The 26259-nt window shown below is 33.4% G+C and overlaps 1 protein-coding gene and 1 long non-coding RNA gene across 15 annotated transcripts in view; one reads left to right on the top strand and one right to left on the bottom strand.

Annotated features, from left to right (window-relative positions):
* The window catches only part of LOC137489139 (uncharacterized), a 63614-nt gene extending 51973 nt beyond the window's left edge, over positions 1-11641 (top strand). For 3 of the 9 annotated variants that reach the window (XR_012398629.1, XR_012398631.1, XR_012398635.1), the window contains one exon: positions 8642-9252. This is a non-coding gene — a long non-coding RNA (uncharacterized lncRNA). Of the gene's footprint in view, positions 1-6226; positions 6389-8326; positions 8409-8641; positions 9340-11396 lie in introns of those variants that run through there. The other 6 variants (XR_012398634.1, XR_012398637.1, XR_012398636.1 and 3 more) reach the window with 5 other exon arrangements.
* Positions 1-22326, bottom strand: part of rapgef3 (Rap guanine nucleotide exchange factor (GEF) 3) — a 76840-nt gene extending 54514 nt beyond the window's left edge. For 2 of the 6 annotated variants that reach the window (XM_009297025.5, XM_073939244.1), the window contains exons 1-2: positions 22124-22326; positions 8633-8700 (exon numbers count right to left, since the gene is read on the bottom strand). In XM_009297025.5, the coding sequence (XP_009295300.1) occupies positions 8633-8686 (54 nt within the window). In that variant the 5' untranslated portion in view covers positions 8687-8700; positions 22124-22326. Of the gene's footprint in view, positions 1-5993; positions 6259-8632; positions 8701-15642; positions 15745-22123 lie in introns of those variants that run through there. The other 4 variants (XM_005162353.6, XM_009297024.5, XM_009297023.5 and 1 more) reach the window with 2 other exon arrangements.
* Positions 22327-26259: the final 3933 nt, after the last annotated feature.

Genomic DNA, 26259 nt, shown 5'->3' with positions numbered 1-26259 from the left:
TGTATTGAACATTGTTATTATTCATTCATTCATTCATTCATTTTCTTTTCGGCTTGGTCCCTTTATTAATCTGGGGTCGCCACAGTGGAATGAACTGTCAACTTATCCAGCATATGTTTTATGCAATGAATGCCCTTTCAGCTGCAACCCATCACTGGGATGTCAGGACTCAAACCAGCGACCTTCTTGCTCTGAGGTGATTGTGCTACCCACTGCACCTCCGTGCTGCCCATTTTTATTGTTTTTTATTATGTATTGTTATTATTCAAATTTATGTCATTTATTTATACGTTTATTTTCACCTTTTTAACCATTTGTTGGATTCCTGATATTTTAATACTTCATAATAAGTTTTTCTTTTACTTATGTTATATATATATATATATATATATATATATATATATATATATATATATATATATATATATATATATATATATATATATATTTATATATATGTATATATATATATATTTTTTTTTATTTAAGTCTTTTTATTTAATGTTATTTATTTGATGTTTTTCATTCTGTAGTTCAAACAAAACCCAATAAATATATTTTGAAAAAAAAAAAAAAAAAACTAAAGACATTTTAAAGATCCAGGGAAATTAAAACAACATTTGTAGATGTTAGTATCAGTATGTTAGTCTTCAATAATATTTATAAGCCAGTGTGGTACAAAACAATGACTAAATTTGTATCTAGAAGATATAAAACTAATTTAAACATGAATTCCACCTAAATGCATCAACATTTTTTTTTCACGTCACCTCACACTTTACCTGATTTTCATCATATCTAGACCAATCAAATACTCTAGTATCTGACAAGCCCCGCCCCCTTCAAAACGCTTCTCATTTGCTTTTCATTTGATGCGCTTGATTTCAACTGGCAAAATTGTGAGAAAAACAAAATGGTAATGGCTGTTTTTTAAAGGGCAGGAGCTACTCTTTATCCCGCCCTCTTTGTTTTTCAGTTGAGATTATGTCAAACTTTAAATAAAAATGCACATTTCAAAGCACTTTAGAGGACCTTTAAAGACTTAAACAACAATAACATTGCTGGGCTGGGCTGGCCTTACCTGTTTTGTTTTAATGCGGCCAAATTTATGACTCCATTGTTGTTAGATTTTATCTGTGATTTGAAACTGTAATGGCACCTTGGAGATTTCATTCTTTCTCCACTCAAACAGACAGGATCTAAAGTTGCATGACTAGAAAATAGCTCCAGGGGGGCGTTACCATGATGACCAAGTGAACCAACTTGATCCACTAAGGACACACGCTATAGCATTGCTCTATAACTGTTTATAACCCTGTTTATTAAAAAAAAAAAAACCTCTTCAGTGCTTAAAATGCCCAAATTCAACCTCTTTCTCCTCATAACTCAGTTTTTATGAGGCATTATCAGACTCTGTTCCCATGGCAGGTGTTTCTCCACATTAACTGACTAATGCTGTCAGGCATTAAGAAGCATATCCTGCTATTTATGGCCTTTCCCTGATAATGTATCTTTATTGGTTTTCTGAAAACTAATCTCACAGTTTTTCTCCTGCATGAACAATCATAATGGCTCATGGTTATTAACATAATACTTCAGCGCCCTTTCCTGCTCCCTTCAGGATACTTCTGTCATCATTTAGTCACTCTAATGTCATTCAAAGCCTCTATAGTATTCTGCTAAATGACACCAGTGTGAGTAAAATATCTCCTTCGCTGTTCCACAGAAGTCATCCAGGTTTAAGGCAGCATGCGAGTGAGTAAATGATGACAGCTTTTTACTATTTCTATAACCACAACACTATGCCACACCACCCAGGGAGCTAAAGCAGCAGACGCCCACAGAAAACCCATCAGCTTTGAGTCAACACTGCCAACATTGAAAGCTGATTTATGAGTTCTCATAAAGATCTTAAAGAAATAGGGTCATTTAATAAGTCCCTTAGAGTCAAACTTTTGAGTTTTACCATATTTGAATGTATTCAGCTGATATTCAGGTTTGCCAGGAGTACTTTTGGGTTAGCTTAGGATAAATAGGAATACACTATTAGCATCTTACTCACTTACTCAAAAAAATAAAAAATAAATAAAAAAGCTTGACTTCTTTAGTTACACCATTCTGGAGTAATAATCAAGGACTTTGCTGCTGTGCCATAGCTGCACCAGGCACAATGATATCATGCAACACCTGAAAACAGTTCCCAGCTAGATAATTATGTGACAGCAGGGTAATATCATTGCGCAGCCATGGTACGGCAGCAAAGTCCCTTGATTATTACGCTGGAATGAGAGGATAGATAGATAGATAGATAGATATAGATAGATAGATAGATAGATAGATAGATAGATAGATAGATAGATAGATAGATAGATAGATAGATAGATAGATAGATAGATAGATAGATAGATAGATAGATAGATAGATAGATAGATAGATAGATAGATAGATAGATAGATAGATAGATAGATAGATAGATAGATAGATAGATAGATAGATAGATAGATAGATAGATAGATAGATAGATAGATAGATAGATAGATAGATAGATAGATAGATAGATAGATAGATAGATAGATAGATAGATAGATAGATAGATAGATAGATAGATAGATAGATAGATAGATAGATAGATAGATAGATAGATAGATAGATAGATAGATAGATAGATAGATAGATAGATAGATAGATAGATAGATAGATAGATAGATAGATAGATAGATAGATAGATAGATAGATAGAACTTTGGGCTCGAGGATCTTATGAGCTCAGGGCTCTTTGCTGGGACAGCTTGCCAAATACGCTTTGTAATCAATCATCAGCTAAGTGTGAACTCTTGAAATAAAGCAGATAGTCCCTTTAAGGTACGTGTATAAGTTGTTTAAAAAAACAGATGTTTTTTTCTCAGCGTTTTTCCTGCTTGGTTTACTTTCGGTGGAAAAAATGGACAGTAAAAATGGTTGGATGATTCTCAGGTGGTTAGGTTCACTGCATCCTCATGCTTGATTAAACTTAGTATAAGGTTGGCCAGCGTGGAGATCTCTCCACCCTGTGGCTCTGTTGACTGAGTAAACTGTGTAGAGTGAAACTGCAGCCGTCTGGATCACATGCTCCAGTACAGAAAATACACAGAGATATTGACTCAGAGGTGCTGGGAAGTATCTGAGATCACCTGATCATGAAATATGATCAATCAAAATAATTCAGGATAGACAGATTGTTACATAAGGAAGATAAATATAGATGGATGATAGACAAATGAAGAGATAGATGATGCATGGATGGCTATAGATGCTTAGACAGAAATGTATATGATCGACAAATGAAAATATGTAGATATGTAGATGATGGATACAAACTAAGATGATGTAATAATAGATGGGTGGGGGAAATACTGATACATATTGCAATATTTCTGCAGTCCACACTACAGTAAATGGTGGTATTGTTTTTTTTTATGTATTTTTTTTCCAGTGGATCACCTTGAAGTTATTAAAATAAAGATGTCAGCATTATGAAAAGGGACAGGTTTTCTTCAACGAGTCCAAGCTATATTCTTTACAACATCTCTTTTTTTATCTCCCTGCATGGTAACCAGTTGAAGCTTGCATCAAATCCAAAACTTTGATACTTGCTTACAGAACATCCACAGGCTCTATATCCTCCTACATCCACTTATTTCTACAAATCTACACCTGAAGGCTTGTGATGCCATCACAGAGGCTGAAAAACAATTTCTAGAACTTTTTCACGTTTCCTGACAGATAAAAAAGATCTCCAATCCAATATGAACAGCTGATTTACTTATTCACTGAACTGTTTCATGACTTTCAAAACAAAATAAATATAAAAAATCTTAATCTACTCAAGCTTTCGTTTCTATTAGTTTTCTAGATTCTTTGTATTAGTAGCACTTGATACTGTCTCTTTACAATGAATCACTTGATGCTTTCCTTATTATAAGTCACTTTGAATAAAGCATCTGCTTAAAGATTAGCATTACAATAAAGTTTTATTAAAGTGTTGGCCAGTTTTTCTGCATGACAATCCCATTTATATGCTTTCTGCACAGCAGCAATAAAACTGAAGTGAGATACACAAACAGATAAAGGTCATTTATATAAAAATATGTTACCATATTTTTCCTTTGGGAACATAATTTAAAGAAATGTTAAAAATAAATAAATTGCAATATTTTGCAGAATATCAAAATATATAAAAAACGCAAAAATATTGTATCATAACAGAAGTATGGTGATAACTTTGCATCGTAGGGACTAGATAGACAAATTAAAGATTTGTTTTTTATGGGAATCTCACTTAAATGATGGACACAAACATGTTACTGTGTGATTAATGCTGGACAGTCTTAATAGCATGTCTCAGGATGAGGTTTGGTTTTGTATTAAACTGGCACAATGTCCCCTAAAAAAACTTTAAATGGAGAAAAAAAGAGGAAAATAGCAGCCAGATAAAGTCAAGCTTGATGGAGTGCAGGCAGTGGCACATTGAAATAACACATAGATATCTCTTTAACCAGAGCTCTTTATCTCTTTCTCAGGGGTTCCTAAGGTATTTCATCCTAAGCCACGACACTTATTGCTGGAATGTAAAAGAGGGATCTGTGGGTCCACCATGACTTAACGTATAAAAGACTGACACTCTACAACTGCTGTTTCCTAAATGAAAGAAATGGGTATTTGAAGATAAGTATCCAACAGGTACAAAATCTGTCACTGGGGTGGTAGCTTTTTAAAAAGTACACTTTCGTACTTTTAAGATTCACTTTTGAACGTTTAAATTACTATGACATACACATTTGTACTTTTTTGGTATTTATATGTACCTGAAAGACCAATTAAGAACAAAAATTTTCTTTTTGAAAAGGTACAGCCCCAGTGACAGATTTTTTACCTTTATTTCTGAGAGTGAAGTGTACATTAATGCACAATGCAATATGGAGATGGAAAAACGCCTGTTTACATTCAGTAGTGCCACATTTCATCTTCCACTTTCTTTTTGATACTGACACAAAGGCCAAATGATAAAAAAACAGAAATCTATGTAATCTAAAAGAGACCAGTCCACATTTTCTTGAATTTAGATCCGTAATATCAGGGCAAAATATGAGATTTTCCCCATAGTTTACTAAAGTTCACTAAGGTCTACAGCGGTGCGGGTCTTCCTGTGCGCATTCTTTTCCAAACTGTAAGGGAACAAGCCTTAAGACGGACAATGAACAATACGCTATAAATATCTCATTCTTGATTAACCCTTTAACAACATGTAAACACAAAAACAGACAACAACAATGGAAAGCTCAGTTCAGTGTCTGTGGGACTGCAGTTAAATGTTTTAGCCTTCTGTTTTTTTTACAACAGTTGACATTGGTTTCAATGCCATCATCGACTCACACACATTCTGGCACAAACAAACATGCTTCATGAGTTATAAAAAGCCAATAATGCCACTATTGCCAATAGTGCGAAAATAGTCATTTGGAAAAAAAAAATATAGGCCTATATATATATATATATATATATATATATATATATATATATATATATATATATATATATATATATATATATATATATATATATATATATATATATATATATATCTTGAAAACAGTCTATTTTGTGAATATATGTGAGAAGTAAAAGTCAACATTTATTAATATACTATCATTATTTATAGTATCATCAATATAGTATCAGACATTTTATTATTGTATGGACATATTAACAAAAATGTTGAACTTTTTAAGCACATTTTGAACAAACACAACACGTCTAGCCTAGAGCCAAGTGTGAGCTGTCATAATGTATTCTATTAACACTTTAAACATTCTTTAATAACGTTTCACAACTTTGAAATTATGAGTAGCTATTTCATGAAGTGAACATCAGATTATAAAGTTATAATAACATCTTATCTAATATATTAGTTTTATTACTATATTTATATTAAGTGATATATTTCAGCCCACTTACCCAGCTGATTCCCCGAATCTGAGGAGTTTTCTCATTGGAACAACGATCGGGAAAGACTTTGTAATTGTAACTCCGAAAGAGATGCATGTTTCACTCAGGTCCGATGCAATAAAAACATTTATATTTTACTCCGAGTTCATCTGTTGCAGCAACACATGGCGGAAACTACATATCCAATAAGAATTTGACAGCATTTGCTTAAAGACAGTCCGACGTGCACGCTGCATTCCTACGTGCGTCTGATCTTCAGGCTCCGAATGCCATTAAAAACCTGCTGCTGCTGCTGTCAGACGTGCGCGCGCTCCCTACAGTCCGGCAGAGGCGCCACCCCGCGCCGCGCTCCCGCCTCTGCTAGGGGCGCGCCCGTTGCTGCACTTATGGATTCATCCTTGCAGGTGTTTGTTTACATCAAAGTCGATCTTGTGGATGTTACTGTAGTGTTTATAGACTTTGGTTTTTGCTTGATATTGATATTTGTTGTAAAGTTAGCATGTCAAGTGTCATAATAACTTTAATTAGGAAATGTAAGCACCGTAAATATTTTTTTAGAGTATTAAGAACCACTTAGGCTATAACCACCGTTGAACTACTAATACGATGGAAACTTTGGGTCGTGTGGCAAAAGCTTGGCTAACTTAATGGTTAACTATTAAAACTATGGTGAACTATTAAAACTTTTTAAGTTGTAAAACCTGGTTTAGTTTTGTAATGTTGCAGATTAGAAGTTTGTTACTTAATATGTAACATTTAGAAAAAAACATGGTTTTGAAACGTTTTTTTTAAAAAACATTTAAATACATATTTTTGTTGTTTAGCTTTTGTATGGTATGTCTTGAGGCTTTTACAGTATATAGTTGCTGGTTGCTAAACCTACTGGACTAGTCATATATGTTCATTATCTGTATTTTTTGGTCAATGGTCATTAATTAGAGTTGGTTAAATATATAAATAAATATACAAATATTGATTGAACTAATTTGAATGTTAAAAGTGAAATGGATTGCTAATTTGCATCCTAAAAGCAAGCAAGACCAATTGGTTAAAGTCAAAAATACCTACAACTACCCCTGGTCTACTTTATAAATATTAACTAATAGCAAAGTTGGTTCAGTTTTAACTAAAATTACAGCTAAAACATAAAATATGAAAATTTTAGTTTAAAATATTATTTATTCTTTCATTTTCCTTCGGCTTAGTCTCTATTTCAGTAGTTGCCACAGTGGAATGAACTACCAAACATTCCAGCATATGCTTTACGCAGCAGTAAAGCAACCTAGTATTGGGAAACATCCATACACGCATTCATACACACATACACACTCATACACCTTGACCAACTTAGCTTACTCCACACAGAAATGCCAACTGGCCCAGTAGGGACTCTAACCATCGACCTTCTTGCTGTGAGGCGACAGTGCCAACCAATGAGCCACCGTGCCACCCTTAGTGTAAAATTGCATTAGGAAAGGCCTCAAAAAAATTCTATTGACAAATTTTAGACTCTTTAAAACCTAAACAAAACATATTGTTGTATCATTTATTCAATATTAATAAAATATGTAATAATATACACGTTTAAGGCATTTTATAGTAATAATTATTTATAAAAAAGACTGTTTAATAAATGAATGAATAAATAGATAAATATACATAGCAGTTTATATTGCTATTGTTAATGTTTAGTTTTTTCAAACAAAAATCTATATCACTATAATTCTATGCAAATTAGGATATTTATTAGTAATAAATGAAACTAATGTCATGTAAAATATTTTATTTATACATTAATAAATATTTTAATTATCATATTAAAAAGGAAAGAAATATCAGTATAATACTGGCACACTAACCACTGAACCACCGTGCCACCCTTCAAAATATAAAAAAACCCTTAGTAAATAATTAGTGATCAGTGATAGTCAAATAACACTATGCCGTATTTAATTATTGTGTACATTTTCAGCTGCTAAAGCAATTCATATATATGTTGATATATCTTCAATGCAACATTGTCAAATACGAACATGGACATTTCTATTTTAATCCGCTTAAAACTAAAAATCTGTTAAGCATAATAATACAGTATTTTAATAAGTGATGACTTAAAAAAAGAAAAAAAGGTTATGAAATGGAATTGAAAATAGCATATATTAAGTTTCATATATAGCGGGCTATTTAAGTTTCATATCGGGCTTAGGGATTATTTCTTGCATCTAGTGCTGTAGAAATTTGCATCAAGCACTAAATAACCACTAGAGCAGGAAAAATATGTTCAGCTCATGTGTTTGCCTCAATAACACACTCCGTTCGGCTCTCTTATCTGTGTGTTCCAGCTGCATGATAAACCTTGAGGGGTTGAGGAAGATCAGGGGGGCGTCTCCGTAACCCACCTTACTTACTAATGCAGGTGCCAAGGTTAGAATAAAGGAGAAAAATGAACAGGAAATGGCTTAGATGAAAAAGAAATCCTTCTGCACACGTTTGGAATGTTTGCAAACTGTTCCCTTTGTGTTTTATTTGGTGCATGAGATGAATTGCCAGTTCAAAGAGAATAAAAACAAAACTATTAATAGTTAAGCTCACATGCTTTATTGTGACCCCTACTTAGATATGATTAAATAATTGATCTTATTCTGTACCTTTTGAAGGGACGAGCGCAGAGTGGAGCGGAGGAGTGTGTCTGCCGAACACATGACTGCTGGAGACTCTGAGGAGACAACAGTAAAGAAAGAGAGGAAGTCAGTAATGTTTGATTCAGTCTGCTTTTCTCTGTTACATCATGCCGTTTCCCATCTCATGCTTATGATTTGTGAGATCTCATGACTCCCAGTAAACTGGGTGGATGGATTTTGTGAATGTTTTCCAATGGGATTGTTTTTACCTTGCTGTTTATTTTCATTCTTGTAAGTTACTTATAGCGCATGTTCTGTTCTAAGATTTAGTTACAGTACATTTTCATTTCTTAAAATCCTGAAATGAAACCTCAAAAGTGACTGAATAAGTCCTTAAACTGCATTTTAAATCAGTGTTCAAAACGTTCATTATTTGTGTAGTGTCTTAGCCTTAGTGTAAAATTGCATTAGGAAAGGCCTAAGTTTATAAAAAAAAATTCTATTGACAAATTTCAGACTCTTTAAAACCTAAAAAAAACATATTGTTGTATCATTTATTTAATATTAATACAATATGCATTGATATACAAGTTTAAGGCATTTGGTAATAATAATTGTTCATAGAAAAGACTGTTTAATAACTAACTAAATAAATAAATAAATATAAATAAAAAGCAATTTTTATTACTGTTGTTTATGTTTCATTTTTCTTTAATAATAAAAATCTATATCACAAATTTTCTATGCATCTTAAAATCTTTATTAATAATACCTGAAACTAATGTCATACAAAATATCATATACATTAATAAATATTTTATTAATCATATAATTGACAAATAAATATCAGTATTATTCTGACACATTGAATTTCATTATATTAAATGTTATACAGTTGAAGTCAGAATTATTAGCCCCCCTTTAAATTTTTTTTCTTTTTAAAATATTTCTCAAATGATGTTTAACAGACATTTTCACAGTATGTCTGATAATATTTTTTCTTCTGAAGAAAGTCTTATTTGTTTTATTTTGGCTAGAATAAAAGCAGTTTTTACATTTTTTTTAAAAGCCATTTTAAGGTCAAAATTATTAGCCCCTTTAAGCAAAATATTTTTTATTATCTTCCCTGATTTATTAGCCCGCTGTTTATTTTTGTCCCCAATATCTGTTTAATGGAGAAAAACATATATAAACATATATACAAATAGTAATAATAACAACTCATTTCCAATAACTGATTTATTTTATCTTTCCATGATGACAATAAATATTATTTTACTAGATATTTTTCAAGACACTTCTATACAGCCTAAAGTGACATTTAAAGGCTTAACTAGTTTAATTAGGTTAACTAGGCAGGTTAGGGTAATTAGGCAAGTTGTTGTATAATAATGGTTTGTTCTGTTGACTATCAAAAAAAATACAGCTTAATGGGGCTAATAATATTGACCTTAAAATTGTTAACTGCTTTTATTCTAGCTAAAATAAAAAAATAACACTTTCTGTAGAAGTAAAAATATTATCAGACATACTGTGAACATTTCCTTGCTCTGTTAAACATAATTTGGGAAATATTAAAAAAAAGAAAGAAAAAAAATTCAAAGGGGAGCTAATAATTCTGACTTCAACTGCGTGTGTGTGTGTGTGTGTGTGTGTGTGTGTGTGTGTGTGTGTATATATATATATATAATATATATATATACACACACATGTATTTGTGTATATATATATATATACAAATTTCATTTTTAAAAGGCTTGATACTGTGCACCAAACTGCTGTGACACAATGAAAAAATGATCATGGTCAGGAAAACATTACCTGCTCAGCGTTGCGCTTCAGATTACATATTTATATAATAACAACACACATTAAGCCATATCACATTCACAAACATTGTTAGAATTAATAGAAAAGTTCCCAACTGGTTTCATTTACTCGCCCACATCAATTTTACTCACATTTGACACATTTGGTGATGTTAAATTCAGGCCTTATACACAGTAAAAAATACAGGGTTCCACACAGTTTATTAATGTTGTACCAATTCTAATCAATTAGGGTAAGTTACAGTAATTGCTTTTGACAAATGTGGTCAGTGCACTTGGGATTTTTTAAACTTGAAGTGGACAAAAGCTCAAGAATTATGTTGTTTCGACTTATTTTATTTAAGTAGTATGAACAAACAACAAATATATACACAGTACAAATGCAGTAACATAACACATTCAAGTGGATTGGATATTAAACAATTAAGTTGTCCCATAAAAATTATTTAAAGAAGCATATAGATTTGGTGCATCTTTCATAGATTGAGCAAAAACAAGTTTTCTTAAAAGCCAGCATATTTGAAGCATCGGAAAATGTTACGACCAGCTCACAGGAATCAGTATAGCACCTATAAACCTATGAATAGCTGTATAAGTATAGCTGTAAGTAAGTATAGCTGTATAAACTGATGAGTTAACTTTATTTTAAAAACATAAGTAAACATTTAGCTTTTAAAGTGATTAGTTAACCTTACTTGAATCAAATCAACATCTTTGTCCTAAAATTATAAGGTCAATATGTGCATAATTATAAAAAGCCAACTTAAAAGTTCCAAGTTAGTTTTTTTATGTAAAGTCAGCTTGTTGATTTTAAGACATCGGGTTTACTCATTTTTTTTTAAAGTAACGAATCTAATTTTACAATGTAAATTGATGCGTTATTTTTGTGAAGAATGAATGCCATTCACTTCAGTAGGCTTCATCCCAATGTGGGCACCACTGAATTTCCTTCCCACCCACAGGTCACGTTGGGGACAATCTTAAGATGTGTCCCTCCCTAAAAAAATCCTCCATGTGGCTGGAGGTCAGGAACATTGCATAACTCTGTTTAGACCCCGGCTATTGTTTCAGCAGAGCGGGCTTCCTTTCCTGACAGAGTAAAATATAACAACACTACGACTAATTTTGAGAGCTTTTCAGACTCCTGTTCCACTCTTCAATCTACAATAACAGAACAACAAGATGTAATAAATACAGTATGTTGCTTTTTATGTGTACTGTATGTTCATCACCTCTACAGATGATATGTGAACCACAGCAGAATAGCACTTGTATATTCAAAGTCTAAGCTGTAAACGGATAATGAAGCGTCTTTAGATGCGGATTGATTTAACACTTTAAATATGTGATAATGTGTTATGCTAAACTCCTATTAATGATTATGTGTAAAATGTTGCAGCTGGTTGGTTGTAGATTCCATGAATTAGCACTTTTTTATAAGCTGTGGTTGTTTTAGCTCTGTTCACCTGTCTTCTTTCACAAAAAGCCCCTAAGTGTTACTCAGCTGTTGTCCTGAGTGTATTATCTAGCAGAACAGACCCGCTAAAACAACATCTTACTACTTAAACAGAAGCAACTGCATTCTGTGTTTAAGCATGGGAAAGACAAAGCTCTTGTCTGCAGTTGCGTGAGATGGAAGTAAATGGCACTTTCTATGAATGGTACACTTTGATGTCCCATGACCTAAAAGAATTGGAGGCTCAGATAGCCTCCAAGAAGCAGCTTTGTTTAAGCATTAAATGCCTTTACTCTTAGATTTTTGTTTAATAATGTTTTTGGCTTTTACAAATCTACATTTGAGGTTCATTCTCAATCATACAAAAATGATCACTATTTAATTACGATAAGTTGAACTAGTGTAGGCATGGGCCGGTATAAGATTTTGACAGTATGATAACCTTAGATAAAAATACTATGGTTTCACGGTATTGTGATTAATGCTTTAAAATATGTTCTTTTTAAATGTCTGGGTAAAACAAGAACTTTTTCCACTTGAAACACAATGTCTGTGTCCGAATCCCATACTTGCATACTATATAGTATGCTAAAAACCATATGCAAGCCAAGTAGTATATCTGAATTCAACAGTATGCGAGAAGTACACCAATGATCTACTACTTCTGTGCTACTCTATCCCATGATGTACAGTGAGAAAATTTATGAATGGGAGTGAAGCGGGTATGTCATGTGAAGATGACCAAATGGCATCCATATAGTACGTCTGAGCTCCATTCACACTACTCACATTCATACTGTATAGAACATATTTTCCTATTGGTCGAGTAGTAAATTTAAATTTGAATCCAGTACTTACTAATTTGTAGGCGATTTCGAACAGAGCCAATATATTTTATTTTGAGAAACATTCAAAATATTTTGGAACAGTTAACATGTCAGGCTAAATAAAAAATAAAAAGGCATCATTGGATGTCTTTTCTGGGGTGCGTTTCCCAAACAACGGCGTAACTTGTGGCTAAACTATCATAGTACATGAAACATTTGCGAAAAGAACAATGTGTGACGAGTGTTTCCCAAAATCCGTAGTTTCACTGTCACAGATCCATCGTTTGAACCATGTTAATGTAAAATGCATATAATGATGCTTTAAACAGGGAGGTAACAACTTCTTTAGAGAAGAACCCCATACTTTCTTTGTACAAATTATATTGTTTTACACACACATTAAAAATGTAAATGGCACAGATAGGGCCTATGTTTCCTTTACAAATATTATTTAGAACATTACATATTCTATTCTAAAACATAAAATCTCTTACAAAAGCTAACACGTATTTTAATATCATATATAAATCATATAAATAAATAAATAACGAGGCTATTTATTAAGAAATTAAATTCAATAGTTATTATTTATGAGGAAATAAGTGGGATATTGTTCATTTTATTTTTATTTTTTAAAATTTGACACATGGAAACTGGAAATAGAACACAGCCAGGAACTATGTTTCTAACTACAGCTCCAGGGGTGTAGTTGCAAGCATACAAATTTGTGAATGTTCGTTGGAGTGATGGAATTGAAAAACATCAAATCAACAAACTATGTTTGTTACGACGCAACTTGTGACCTTAGTTGGCTAACTATGGTTTTCAGAAATGCACCCCTGCTGGAGATACTGTTGTCCTAAAAAAAATTCTTATATGCAGTTGAAGTCAAAATTATTACCCCCCAATTGAATTTCTTTTTAAAATATTTTCCAAACGATGTTTATCAGAGCAAGGAAATTTTCAAAGTTTGTCTGATAATATTTTATCTTTTGGAGAAAGTCTTATGTGTTTTATTTCGGCTAGAATAAAAACAGTTTTAAATTAAAAAAAAAAACATTTTAAGGTAAAAATTATTAGCCCCAATAATTTATATTTTTTTCGTTCTACAGAACAAACCCTCATTATACAATAACTTGCCTAATTACCCTAACTAGCCTAGTTAAGTCTTTAAATGTCACTTTAAGCTGTATAGAAGTGTCTTGAAAAATATCTAGTCAAATATTATTTACGGTCATCATGACAAAGATAAAATAAATCAGTTATAAGAAATGAATTATTAAAACTATTAGTTTTAGAAATGTGTTGGGAAAAAATATATATATAAATATATATATATATTGACTTTGAAACCTTGACTTTTTGAAACCGCGGTATACCTTGATAACGGTTATCATCCCATGCCTTTACTGGTGTTCATGTACTTAAAAAAGGTTTAATGATTTATTAATTAACAAAAAGAGGAATATTACAAATGTTTTATCGTCGTCAGTCAAGTTCAGCAATTTAACCTTATTTCAAAAGTTAAGGAGAAAAAAAATATATATATACTTTGATTTACAGAAAATATAAACATTACAAACAGTGTTGCTTAAAAAATTTAAATGGGGATTATTGGGTAGCACGATCACCTTAAAGCATGAAGGTTGCTGGGTCAGTTGGCGTTTCTGTGTGGAGTTTGCTTGCTTTCCCCATGTTCGCATGGGTTTCCTCCAGGTTCTCTGGTTTCCCCCATAAGTTCAAAGACATGCAGTACAGGTGAATTGAATAAACTAAATTGGCCGTAGTGTATGTGTATGAGTGAGTGTTTATGGATGTTTCCCACTGATGGGTTGCAGCTGAAAGGGCATCCGCTGCGTAAAACATTTGCTGGATACGTTGGCGGTTCATTGCGCTGTGGCGACCCCAGATTAATAAAAGGACTAAGCCAAAAAGAAAATGAATGAATATAAATGTAATAAAAATTTGTAAAAATGATCATGCAGTCAATGAGAGAATGTGCTCATTATTTTGAACGCATCAAAGAAAAGCAAAAGAGGATTGTCTCAATGGACAGTGATTTTAGACAAATAGCAAAAGTAGCAAACACATTGCTTTAAACCTTCAGTGATCTGTATATACGGCATGTAAAGCTCTGAGGTCAGGAAGTTCTCACATAATATTACCCTTAAATATTTTTTTTAAAGGTAGGTGTAGGTTACAGTGTTTTGTTTATTGCAGAGCTCCTCTATTAAAAAAAGAAGAAAAACACAAAAGTAATGTAACGCATTAATTACCATAAAAAGTAACTAAGTAATGTAATTAGTTACTTTTTGGGGGAGTAACTCAAAATTGTAATGCATTATGATCAAAAGTAACTTTCCCCAGCACTGAACAGCTCAAGAACATTTTTATAAGGAAAAAATATTTTCAAATTTGACATACACGGACAATAAAAGGTTATTGCATTTATTGTTTGTTCAGTTGTTAAGCTGTTACTCGGGTTGGACAAATATATAATATATAGAAATATTTCATTTGTTTATTTACACTAAGTAAAATGTTTTGGAAAAAGGCAAGCACTAAAATAAAAAGTTATAAAATTTATATACTATTACTAAAATGCTTTCATTTTTGGTAACAGAACTGTAAAAATCACACCACAAATAAAATGTTATTATAATATTAGTTTGAGGTTCAAAATTTTAAGTAACTGCTTTTGATTGACTTTTTAAATGAGTTTTAAACATAAAAGTTTCAGGACTTTATAGTACATGCCAAACATACTAGTACTCACACATGCATTACTGTGCTCACAGAAACAGCAGAGAATACATCACAGCGACGTGTACCGATGTTCACAAACAAAACAAAAAACAGATCATGAGTTCTTACGCTCACAAAAAATATGTCCACTTCAACAGAACAATATCAGTTTTGTCTTACCGAGTCTGTTTTTCTTCTTAGCAGACAAGATCTGTTTAAAAAACGAAAACATTCTGGCATGTATTTCCTCCATGTACTGTGCGTTACACTCCACAGCTGCTAATGATACAAACCCTAAGGCCCAGCCATATAAATGAAAGTAAGACACTCCACAATCACTCCTTTTAACTCTGTGCCTGCCTGCTTGTCTGCATATTTCAATGTGTATTACTGTATGTGTGTGTGTATGTGTGGTTGCCTATGACAAAGCCAATGCCAATGATAGCTCTCAGAAATCCAGTTCTACTGCATGTGACCCTCACAAGACACTTGAACTGTATAGTTGGTATCTGATAAAAGAGATGCACAGGTCTGATTTAGATCAGATCGCCAGAAACACTTTGTCTGCCATTGTTTCAGATGAGCAAGCAAGCATTTCTGCGCGGTGAAGATGTGGGTGCATTTTTTAGATGTGTAGTAGCTGCTTTGAGAACATTTTAAGCAGGATATTTTAGATTAAAATCAAGTCACAGGACTGCTTAAAGACAATAGACTGTTAAGACTTCACAGTGTAGACTAGACAGGACGGCTGCAATTAGAAAAATTTAGAAAATCCTCCAACTTACATGCATGGTTTTACACTCGATACAAAAACATGTGGACATTTACTTATGTTGCTATGCTTTGTGGGCATAAGTTATTGTTTTTGTGTAAAATGCCGAATAATGATTTAATGATAATAGTGTGTACTGTATGTATTACACTCAAAAAAGAGTTTAGCTGCTGCTTTAAAACACTTAAAATAACTTAATTGTTAGCTCAATTGTTTTATGTTCAATCCACATAAATTAGTAAACATCATCAAGTTAATTTAGTTGATTTGTGTTGGAATTGTGTGGAACCCAGCATTTTTTTTACAGTGTATGCAATCAGTAAGTACAACCAAAATAACATAAGCGTGTGTATACTCTCTCAGAATTAGAGGTACAAGAGCTGTCACTGGGGTGGTACCTTTTCGAAAGGTACATATTTGTACTTAAAGGGTATATATTAGTTCCTAAAAGGTATATATTAGTACCAAAAATTTCAAAAGGTACACTTTTGTACTTATCAGGTACTAATGTGTACCCTTGAGGTGTTAATAAGGACCCTTTAAGTACAAATGTGTACCTTTCAAAAAGATACTACCCCAGTGACAGCTCTTTACCTTTATTTCTGTAGTGTATGTAGTAATAGTGTTTAATGTTATTTACATTATAAATATGTATTCTTGGGATTCGAAGCAGATATTTTAGCAGCCATTTCCTCAATTAAGGGCACATAACCACTTATATACATGTCCTTTCCAAAAAAATAAATTACATTGGTTTTTCAGCTTTGATACACATTCACTGTGCCATTGTTTCAATATGCTTCTGGAATTTCACAACATGTATCCCTATGCAGAGTTGAGGTCTTTGCGCAGCATACTTCTCCAGCTTATCTCAAAGATTCTCAATAGGGTTAAGGTCTGGACTCTGAGGTGGCCAATCCATGTGTTAAAATACTCAATCTCCCATGAACTACTGTTTCAACAATTTGAGTCTGATGAATCCTGACATTGCCATCCTGAAATAGGCCTGTGCCATCAGGGAAGAAAAAAATAGATGGAATAACCTGGTCAGTCAGTATAGTTTCAGCTGACCTCATTTTTTGGGCTCGTAACATTTGCAAACCTTGACCTGACCAACAGCAGAGCATTCCCAAATACCTTTACTTCACTGCCCCCACAGGCTTAAATGGTGCATCACTTTTTTTTTTTTTTTTAACTCTGCTACTCTACAAAGGTGTTTAGTCTCTACACATTGTGCGTGTGTATATGCTCTTAATTTCACTATAAAACAGCCATGGCGTGTTTTTTATGCTCTTGTTTTGTCAGACTTTGGGCTTACTCACACTATGCCATCCGTACCGTGCCCAGGCCCGTTTCCGGGATCGTTTGAGAAGTGTGAGTGCGCTGAATCGGGCTCAAGCACGGTTCACTTGGCCGGCCCTGGCCCGGTTGGAAGAGGTGTGCCTGAGCGCGGATCACTTGGGCTTTGGCGCGGTACGCTTGTGTGTGAGTGCAAAACGCGCCAAAGCCCGAAACTGAAAGCGATACGTGACTTTTGTAATTGAACATTCTTTATTTTATTCTAACCACATTTACTCCTTAAAGATGATGATTCCCCACTTTCCATCCAGTTTTTATATAATGTGCTGGAAAGTTCTAAACCTGATTTTTGTAGTTTCAGATATCTGCTTAGACATAGGCCATAATTTGGCACTTCTGAAACAGATTAACATCTTTTTCAACAACCACAGGATATGTCTTCTGACATGGTTGTTTAAAAAAAAGATAAGCTACCCTCTGCATCAGTTAGGCATAAATAAATTGTTACTGAAACATAATCGTTTATGCCATAAGTATCCATTGGGAGGCTCTTGCCTATTTGTTTAGTTAAATCCAAGTGGTGATTTTTATCAATTAATTTTTGTTAGACGGGCAGGGTATAATATAATTATACAGTGTATATTTATTTTATATTAGTATATTTTAACTTAAGTATCATTATTTTGTGTTTCAAATTTTAATGAATGTATTACTGAATTTCACAAGTAATAAACGTATTTATTTATTAAAAAAAAAACATTATTCTTGTTTTAAGCGGCTTAATCAGATGGTTGTTTGGATGTTGCTCAAGCACCTAGTTATTCTGCGTGGCTCTATAAGTCTCACGTTTCTGGCCATAAATAAGTTTCCTTTCTTAAATTTTTTTTTCATACATTTGATTTATGTCATACAAAAATGCTTTAAAAGCAGCTTATTTAATGTACGTTTTCATACTCATTGGTAGCATGGCAGTTATAAGTTATATGTTTATATTTCATACTCTGGGTAATGGGTTTGTTGAAATTCAAAACTGAAAGTGTGAGCAAAGGTGCCCTAAAAGAACATAGCTTGCCCTCTAGTGTGTGTTTATAGCTAGTACACTATTAAGGCACTATTTACTTCATTTTGTGCACTTTTTCTTTTTAACATTTTAGGCTATTTAGCTTATTGTACCATACTTTTCCCCAGTCTAATTGTTATAAAGCATCAAAAATACACTCTATCAATTTGTGTTTGTATAATTGCAATGCACATTTTAAAGCCATTTACTCAATATGAGATTTTTCTCCTGCACAAAGATATAAATCTCCATTTCAGCAGCTTTCACGTTTAATTCACATCTGCATTCTGAATGTTTTGCCTGATTATGTTAAACAATTTAACTTTATATACACACACACACACACACACATATATATATATACAGTATATATATATATATATATATATATATATATATATATATATATATATATATATATATATATATATATATATATATGTATATATGTATGCATATATGTATGTATATATGTATGTATATAAGGTTTATCTATATAAGGTTTTCCCTTCTTAAAACCTTTTTGATGTAAACAAAAAAATAAAAGGTTAAAAAAAACGATCATTTTGAAATTACGTAATAATAAATTACGTAATACGTAAAACTATAATTTAAAAAGAAGTCATACCAAAAAATGTTTGCAGTTTTTAATATAATCAATCAATTGGAGAGGCATACTCTTTTGTAAACATGTTCAGCAAAAAAGCTTTCCATAAAAACCCACAAAATCCACAAATAACTAATTTCAACTGGCACACCAATTCAACATTTCAACCAAAACCTCCACACAAGCTCAAAGCGAAAGTAAGCGCATGATTCCTATGGGAAAGGGTGTAGGACTTCCTGCAACAAATCACAGCTTCTGAAATCAGCATTTATCTCTTTGTTGACTCCCAATGTCAACATGCCAATGTCCCAATTTTAGATGCAACAAAATTGCAAAGATAAATGCCCCGTATATTTAAATCTCAAGCTCTACACTTGCAAAAGAAGAAGTTTCTTTTTCTTGCCCGTCTGTCTGTAGCTCCAGAACACAGTGTGATTTATACATCCTCATAAATCCTGTCATTCCAGAACGCTCTTTCCTTCCCATGCCATCTCAGTGCAACCAGAGGAAGGAAATATTGTTTATATTGGAAGTCCAGCGAAATATGAAGCGATGAAAGCATTGGGAGGGAGTTGTAGATGTTTTTTGATTTTGTTTTTTTCTAATTGCACACCTTCTCAACCACATCAAATCGCCTGTAACTTCCTGCATGCTATCTGGGGGCTTTAGCATGTTCACAGTTTACTTCACAAGCACCCACTATAGTAACTTTCCCAGCATCACTGAATAACGGGCCTTCAGAATTTCCCACTGTTATCTGAGAATTTTTGTGCGCTGATGTCACTAAAGATGATTAAATGCACATTTCTGGACCTCATGTTGCCAATGTGAAGCTGAAATGTTTTCTAACAGCTACTGTTAGGCTTTTGGAGTTTTCAGAAATAATGCTGGTTACAACAATGTATGCAAATACCATCTTCTTTTTTTATTTCTTAACTTTTTTGTTTGTTTTTATAGACAGGTAAACTAAAATGTGGTGTATATATAAGTTGTTTTGATTGAAATATTGGTAAAAAGTAATTAACAATAATTAATTAACTTATTATTATTTTATGTTAAATTATTTATAATTACATTCTAAGAAAAATTATTTTCAGGATCAGGTAGAAATATATTTGTATTTATATTTATTTATTTATTTATTTTTTACAAAGCATTTTAAATAATGTTGAATTATATTTTGAGTATTTTAGTTGATTTATTAATAATAATTATTTAGCAAGTTTAGGATCAGACCAATCTGCGAATGTTAATGAAATTAAATTTATTTTATGGAAATTTGTGTTGCAAATTGTTTTAAAATCCAATCTATATCCAGTTTATAATAGTGATATTAGGACTATGCTATATAAAACTATACAACAAAAGAAACTGTCCAGAAGTATCTCTGTGAATTAAAACATCTTTAATTTTACCTACTAAAAATAACTTGTCAGAAATATTAAAAATAAATTTTAAACATTTAAACAAAATAAAAATATCAGATTACAGTTAAATTGTTTATAGAAAAATATTTAACAGCAGTCATTTTCACAATCAGGTGAGGTGAAATAGCTCTGTACTTTATTTATTCTGTTTAAATATTGCCAAAAATATTACAAATATATTTTAAATAATAAATCAAAATAAAAAATAACAGATTTCAGTGAGATTATTTATAGAAAATAATTTGACAACAGTCGTTTTCACATTCAGGTGAAGTAAAATAGCTCTGCAATTTATTTCTTTTGTTTAAATATTGCCAATAATATTACAAATGTATTTTAAATTATAAAACAAAACAAAAATCTGAATTCACAGTGAAATTATTTATAGGAAAATATTTAACAACAGTCATTTTCACAACCAGGTGAGATGAAATAGCTCTGTACTTTATTTATTTTGTTTAAATATTGCTAAAAATATTACAAATATATTTTAAATAATAAATAAAAATAAATAATAACAGATTTCAGTGAGATTATTTATAGAAAAAAAATTGACAACAGTCGTTTTCACAATCAGGTGAAGTAAAATAGCTCTGCAATTTATTTCTTTTGTTTAAATATTGCCAATAATATTACAAATGTATTTTAAATTATAAAACAAAAGAAAAATCTGAATTTACAGTGAAATTATTTATAGGAAAATATTTAACAAGTCATTTTCACAATCAGGTGAGGTGAAATAGCTCTGTAATGTATTTATTTTGCTTAAATATTGGCAAAAAATACAAGTGAAAAATAATTTCTAATAATCTAATTATTATCTAGTGACATTATTGACACAACTTATAAACACAGCTCTGGAATTTCAGTTCATTTCGAGAGTTAAGATACGTCAAAAGAGTTCAAATACTGTTCAAAAGTTTTAGTAAATGATTTAATTTGTGTAGTAATGACATTACTACACTGTAAAACCCAACAGTCAACTTGTTCCAATGAAATGAGTGTAATTAACTCAAAATTTACTGAAAGTTAGTTCTACTCATTTCAAAAGAGTTTTGAACTCTTCGATAATGAGTTAATTAAATACCTCTTTACTTCAACTTAAATGGAGTAAGTTCACAGTACTCATATAGATTATGCAGTTGGTTTCCTCAAACGGATTGAGTTGACTTAACCTATTGGGTTTTACAGTACTCAACTGGTTTGAGTTCTCTTCATTTATTGGGTTTTACTGTTCTCAAATTGCTTTGTTTACTCAAATGGATTACGTTCACACTACTCATTAGGATTAGATTTTAACTTAAATGTTTTTTTGCAATCGGTTTCCTCAAACGGTTTTTAAGTGTATTACAAGTCATCTAACACTTAATGTCATTTTCAGGATCTTATCAGGCAGAAATCACAGCATGTCCACATATATTGCTTTTGTTTTCTCAAGTTCAACCCTCAGTAAATATGGCTGCATCTGTCAATGATAACTTCACAAACACACTTACCGGTATGTCTGGTATACAAGGAGTTGGCAGCGTTTTCTTTTTTCCAAATAGTTTTCTTTAATGCCAATCAGGACAGTCTTGTCTTTCTTGTCTTTAAGCTACTCATAAAATATTCCAGAGTCTTGCGACACAACTATCTCTGTATGACTGTGTGTGTTTATATCTCAGGCTGCATCTCTTTTTGTCTCTCTGTGTTGTCTGAGACAGAGGAAACCGCTCACTTTTGCATCTTATCTGAAGCCACGCGAGTTACCGGCTTCCTGTTGCACTCTGATTGGTGGCACTAAATGTGGCTCTTCATTCCGTGAAGGTGTGTCTTGAAGCTTGATGACATTTGCTGTCACCCATTTCCCTGAATTAGAAGTCAAACCCATAGTATGTGTGTTCTCAGCAGTGATTAGCGGAAATGGGGCCAAGGTACATCTGTGGCCCCTGATTTCACTCTCATCTGGACTTTCAGTCTGTTTACACAAATATATTTCTTGCCAAATACACATGTTTAGGGATTAAAGTCCCCCTGAAATCTAAATAATTGTTGGATTTAATAAAAAAGGTATATAAATCTGTTGCCTTAAAATACTAAGTAAATTAAATTTGTGCTGGTTCGATCTCTGGCTGGGGATTTCTGTGTGGAGTTTGCATGTTCTCCCTGTGTTTGCGTGGGTTTCCTCTGGGTGCTCCGGTTTTCCCCACAGTCCAAAGACATGTGCTATAGGTGAATTGGATTAACTAAATTGTCCGTAATGTGTGTGTGTGTGTGTGTGTGTGTGTGTGTGTGTGTATTTTCCAGTATTGGGTTGCAGCTGGAAGGGCATCCGCTGTGTAAAAAATTAACTGGATAAGTTGGTGGTTCATTCCACCGTGGCAAATTCTGATAAATAAAAGGACTAAACCGAAGAAAAATCATCTTAACAGTTCCAAGTTACAACAGGTTTCTCACTTTTTTAAGTAAAAAAAAAATCTGAAAAGTTAGTTACTATAACTGTATTAGTTGTGAATAACTTTTACTAATTCAGGAATTCATACTTAGCTCATGATTTAAACATAGCTTGTTTGGCATGCTGTCCAGGAAGAGAACCCCTAGCTCAAGGGATCCTTGGGCCCTGGGCTCCCTCCCTTTTGCAGTGAGAGGGTAGATTGTGCTCAGGTCGATCTCAAAACTCCCCCATTGCTGAGGCTAAGGTGAACTTCCTGAGAGTAAAAAATAAAATAAAAAACACACACACACGGACACGGGGAGAATATGCAAACTCTGCACAGAAATACCAGATGGCCCAGCCAGGAAATACCAGATGGCCCAGCCAGGATCCCAATGAAAGGATCTATATATATATATATTCATTCATTCATTTTCTTGTCGGCTTAGTACCTTTATTAATCCGGGGTCGCCACAGCGGAATGAACCGCCAACTTATCCAGCTAGTTTTTACGCAGCGGATGCCCTTCCAGCCGCAACCCATCTCTGGGGGAGATTCATACACACACACTCATACACTACGCCAGCCCAATTCACCTGTGGGGGGAATGTGGGGGAAACCAGAGCACCCGGAGGAAACCCACACGAAGGCAGGAGAACATGCAAACTCCACACAGAAATGCCAATTGAGCCAAGGCTCGAACCAGCGACCCAGCGACCTTCTTGCTGTGAGGCGAACGTGCTACCCACTGCGCCACTGAGTCGCCATCATATATATACATATATATAATTACTTGGGATCCTTTGATTGGGGGATTGTGCTTAGATAATGTGGGCCAGTAGGGTCAGTCATGTGCACCTCTCGAAATAAGTTTAATTTTAAACTTCACTTAACTAGTAACTAATTACTAATAACTTTATCAGTTAAAGTAGTTATATATATAAATGTAGTTAACATGCAGTTATAGTATGTAGGTGATGTATGAGTATTTGTGCATTAAGTGTATGTGTTCAAAAGTCCGCATTATCACACATTAATCAATATTTGTGAAATAGAATAGAATAGAATAGAATAGAATAGAATAGAATAGAATAGAATAAAATAGAAAATAGAGCGAGGCAGTGGCCCAGTAGGTAGTGCTGTCGCCTCACAGCAAGAAGGTCGCTGGGTCGCTGATTCGAACCTCGGCTCAGTTGGCGTTTCTGTGTGGAGTTTGCATGTTCTCCCTGCCTTCGTGTGGATTTCCTTCGGGTGCTCCAGTTTCCCCCACAGTCCAAAGACATGCGGTACAGGTGAATTGGGTAGGCTAAATTGTCCGTAGTGTATGAGTGTGTGTGTGAATGTGTGTGTGGATGTTTCCCAAACATGGGTTGTGGCTGGAAGGGCATCCGCTGCATAAAAATTTGCTGAATAAGTTGGCGGTTCATTCCGCTGTGGCGACCCCGTATTAATAAAGGGACTAAGCCGACAATAAAATTAAATAAAATAATATAATATAATGGTTGTTAGTGAATTAATTGAATATTCATAACATTAAATCTAGTGGGTAGGTTGCAAGGATTTGTGAATGATGTCAGGCGTGATCTCCGGTAGTTTAAGGTGTAATCAGAGATGATCACAGAGAGTTTTACAACCTGCTTTTGCTATTGAGGACATTTTTTTTCTTGTACAATTACTACTTTGAGCATGAGTTTCAGAGCACGATAGAAAACCACTGAGAGAAGATCAAGTAGATTAACACCACCATCACACAAACGACATGGGAAACATGCGACACTACGACATGACTGTAGCCACTGATCTACAATAGGAAATATACATTTATGTGTTTACACAACATGTGTTGGAAAATAAATCAATATTTCTAAACACGTCTCCTTTGCTTTAAATTGACTTATTTTCCACAATCTGAAATTTGATGGCTTTTTATGTAAAGCTGTTTTGACACAGTCAACAATGTATAAGTGCTATAGAAAGACTTTTTTACTTCTTTTTTCAAAGAGAAAACTTGTTGATTTACATTTTTTTCCAATTGTTTACACACAATTACCTGTACTTCAGACACAATGACTACAACATGTAACTGATGCACCAACCCCCTGAATCAATTCTGCTAAACTACAAGCACAGTTCCTGCTTTACACTCAAATTGCAGGTTTAAAACACACTTTTTTCAAAACACTACACACAATTCTCTGCATTTTGCACAATTTTCATGCAGAAAATCTTTTGTTTCGCAAGGAACACACTGTCATTCATAGTTGTAAAGTCAGTTGTCCTACTTTGCATGCTAACTCTTCACATAGGTAAACACCTGTCACACAGAATTGCAATTTAGAAATCAGGGCTCATCTGGTTCACAACTAGTTTACTGCCCACCCATGTTTTTTAGTTGTTTATCTCCCCCTCCATATTCTCCATATTCCTCAAACCTATCGAGGATTTTTTTTTTTCTGCCTGGAGATGTAAAGTGTATGACCGAAATCCACACACACGTATACCCCTTCTCCAAGCTATAGCAGTTGATGCTTTTCGTGGCTGGATTCGCCCATAGATATATACACTAGATGTCGCCTGGCCTATTGTTGTCTATTGGACGGAATGCGTCAATAGCGCCGCCATCTTGCTACAGGGTAGCGCTCCTTTGAAATGAATGCGGGACCAAAGTACAGTGGAGGACTGTGGCCATCCAAAGCCAGAGATATACACATATACACATATATCTATGATCGGGAGTTTTCCTGGATGTTAGTATGTAATTTTTTTTTCTAATTACGAAAATTATAATTTTACATCACTTTTCTACATTGATGGATCAGTGACCGCACCGGCATTCCTGACAAAAAGCTTGTGTTTGTGTGTACAGAAATGTACTATTCACCCTCTCTGTTAAATTTGATCTAATCATGTCCTGAAACACAGCTCCTCTCCTGCTTTCACTTCTCATACTGACGGAGGGAGCGATTCGTTTGTGAATGAATCCCCCGAACGACTCTTTCACTAACGTTAGCCGACAATAATACAAGTTTCTGGCAGCGCAGCATCTCGTTGTCATATTTCTTTTGCATTGTTTGCTGATTTTATTCAACAAAACTAGCATAAGCCGAGTGTTTAGTTGGAGTGCGAGTTGGAGCTTCTTTGTCTTATGGTGAATGCAGTAAGTGACTGTTATCATCAATAACGTTACCTGATTAGCACAAAAGTTCAGAACATACAAAA

The sequence above is a fragment of the Danio rerio genome, chromosome 23, assembly GCF_049306965.1.
Source record: "Danio rerio strain Tuebingen ecotype United States chromosome 23, GRCz12tu, whole genome shotgun sequence".
In the NCBI taxonomy this organism is placed as follows: Eukaryota; Metazoa; Chordata; class Actinopteri; order Cypriniformes; family Danionidae; genus Danio; species Danio rerio.
Note: the sequence above shows the minus strand (reverse complement) of the source record. Positions and strands in the feature narration are given on the sequence as shown.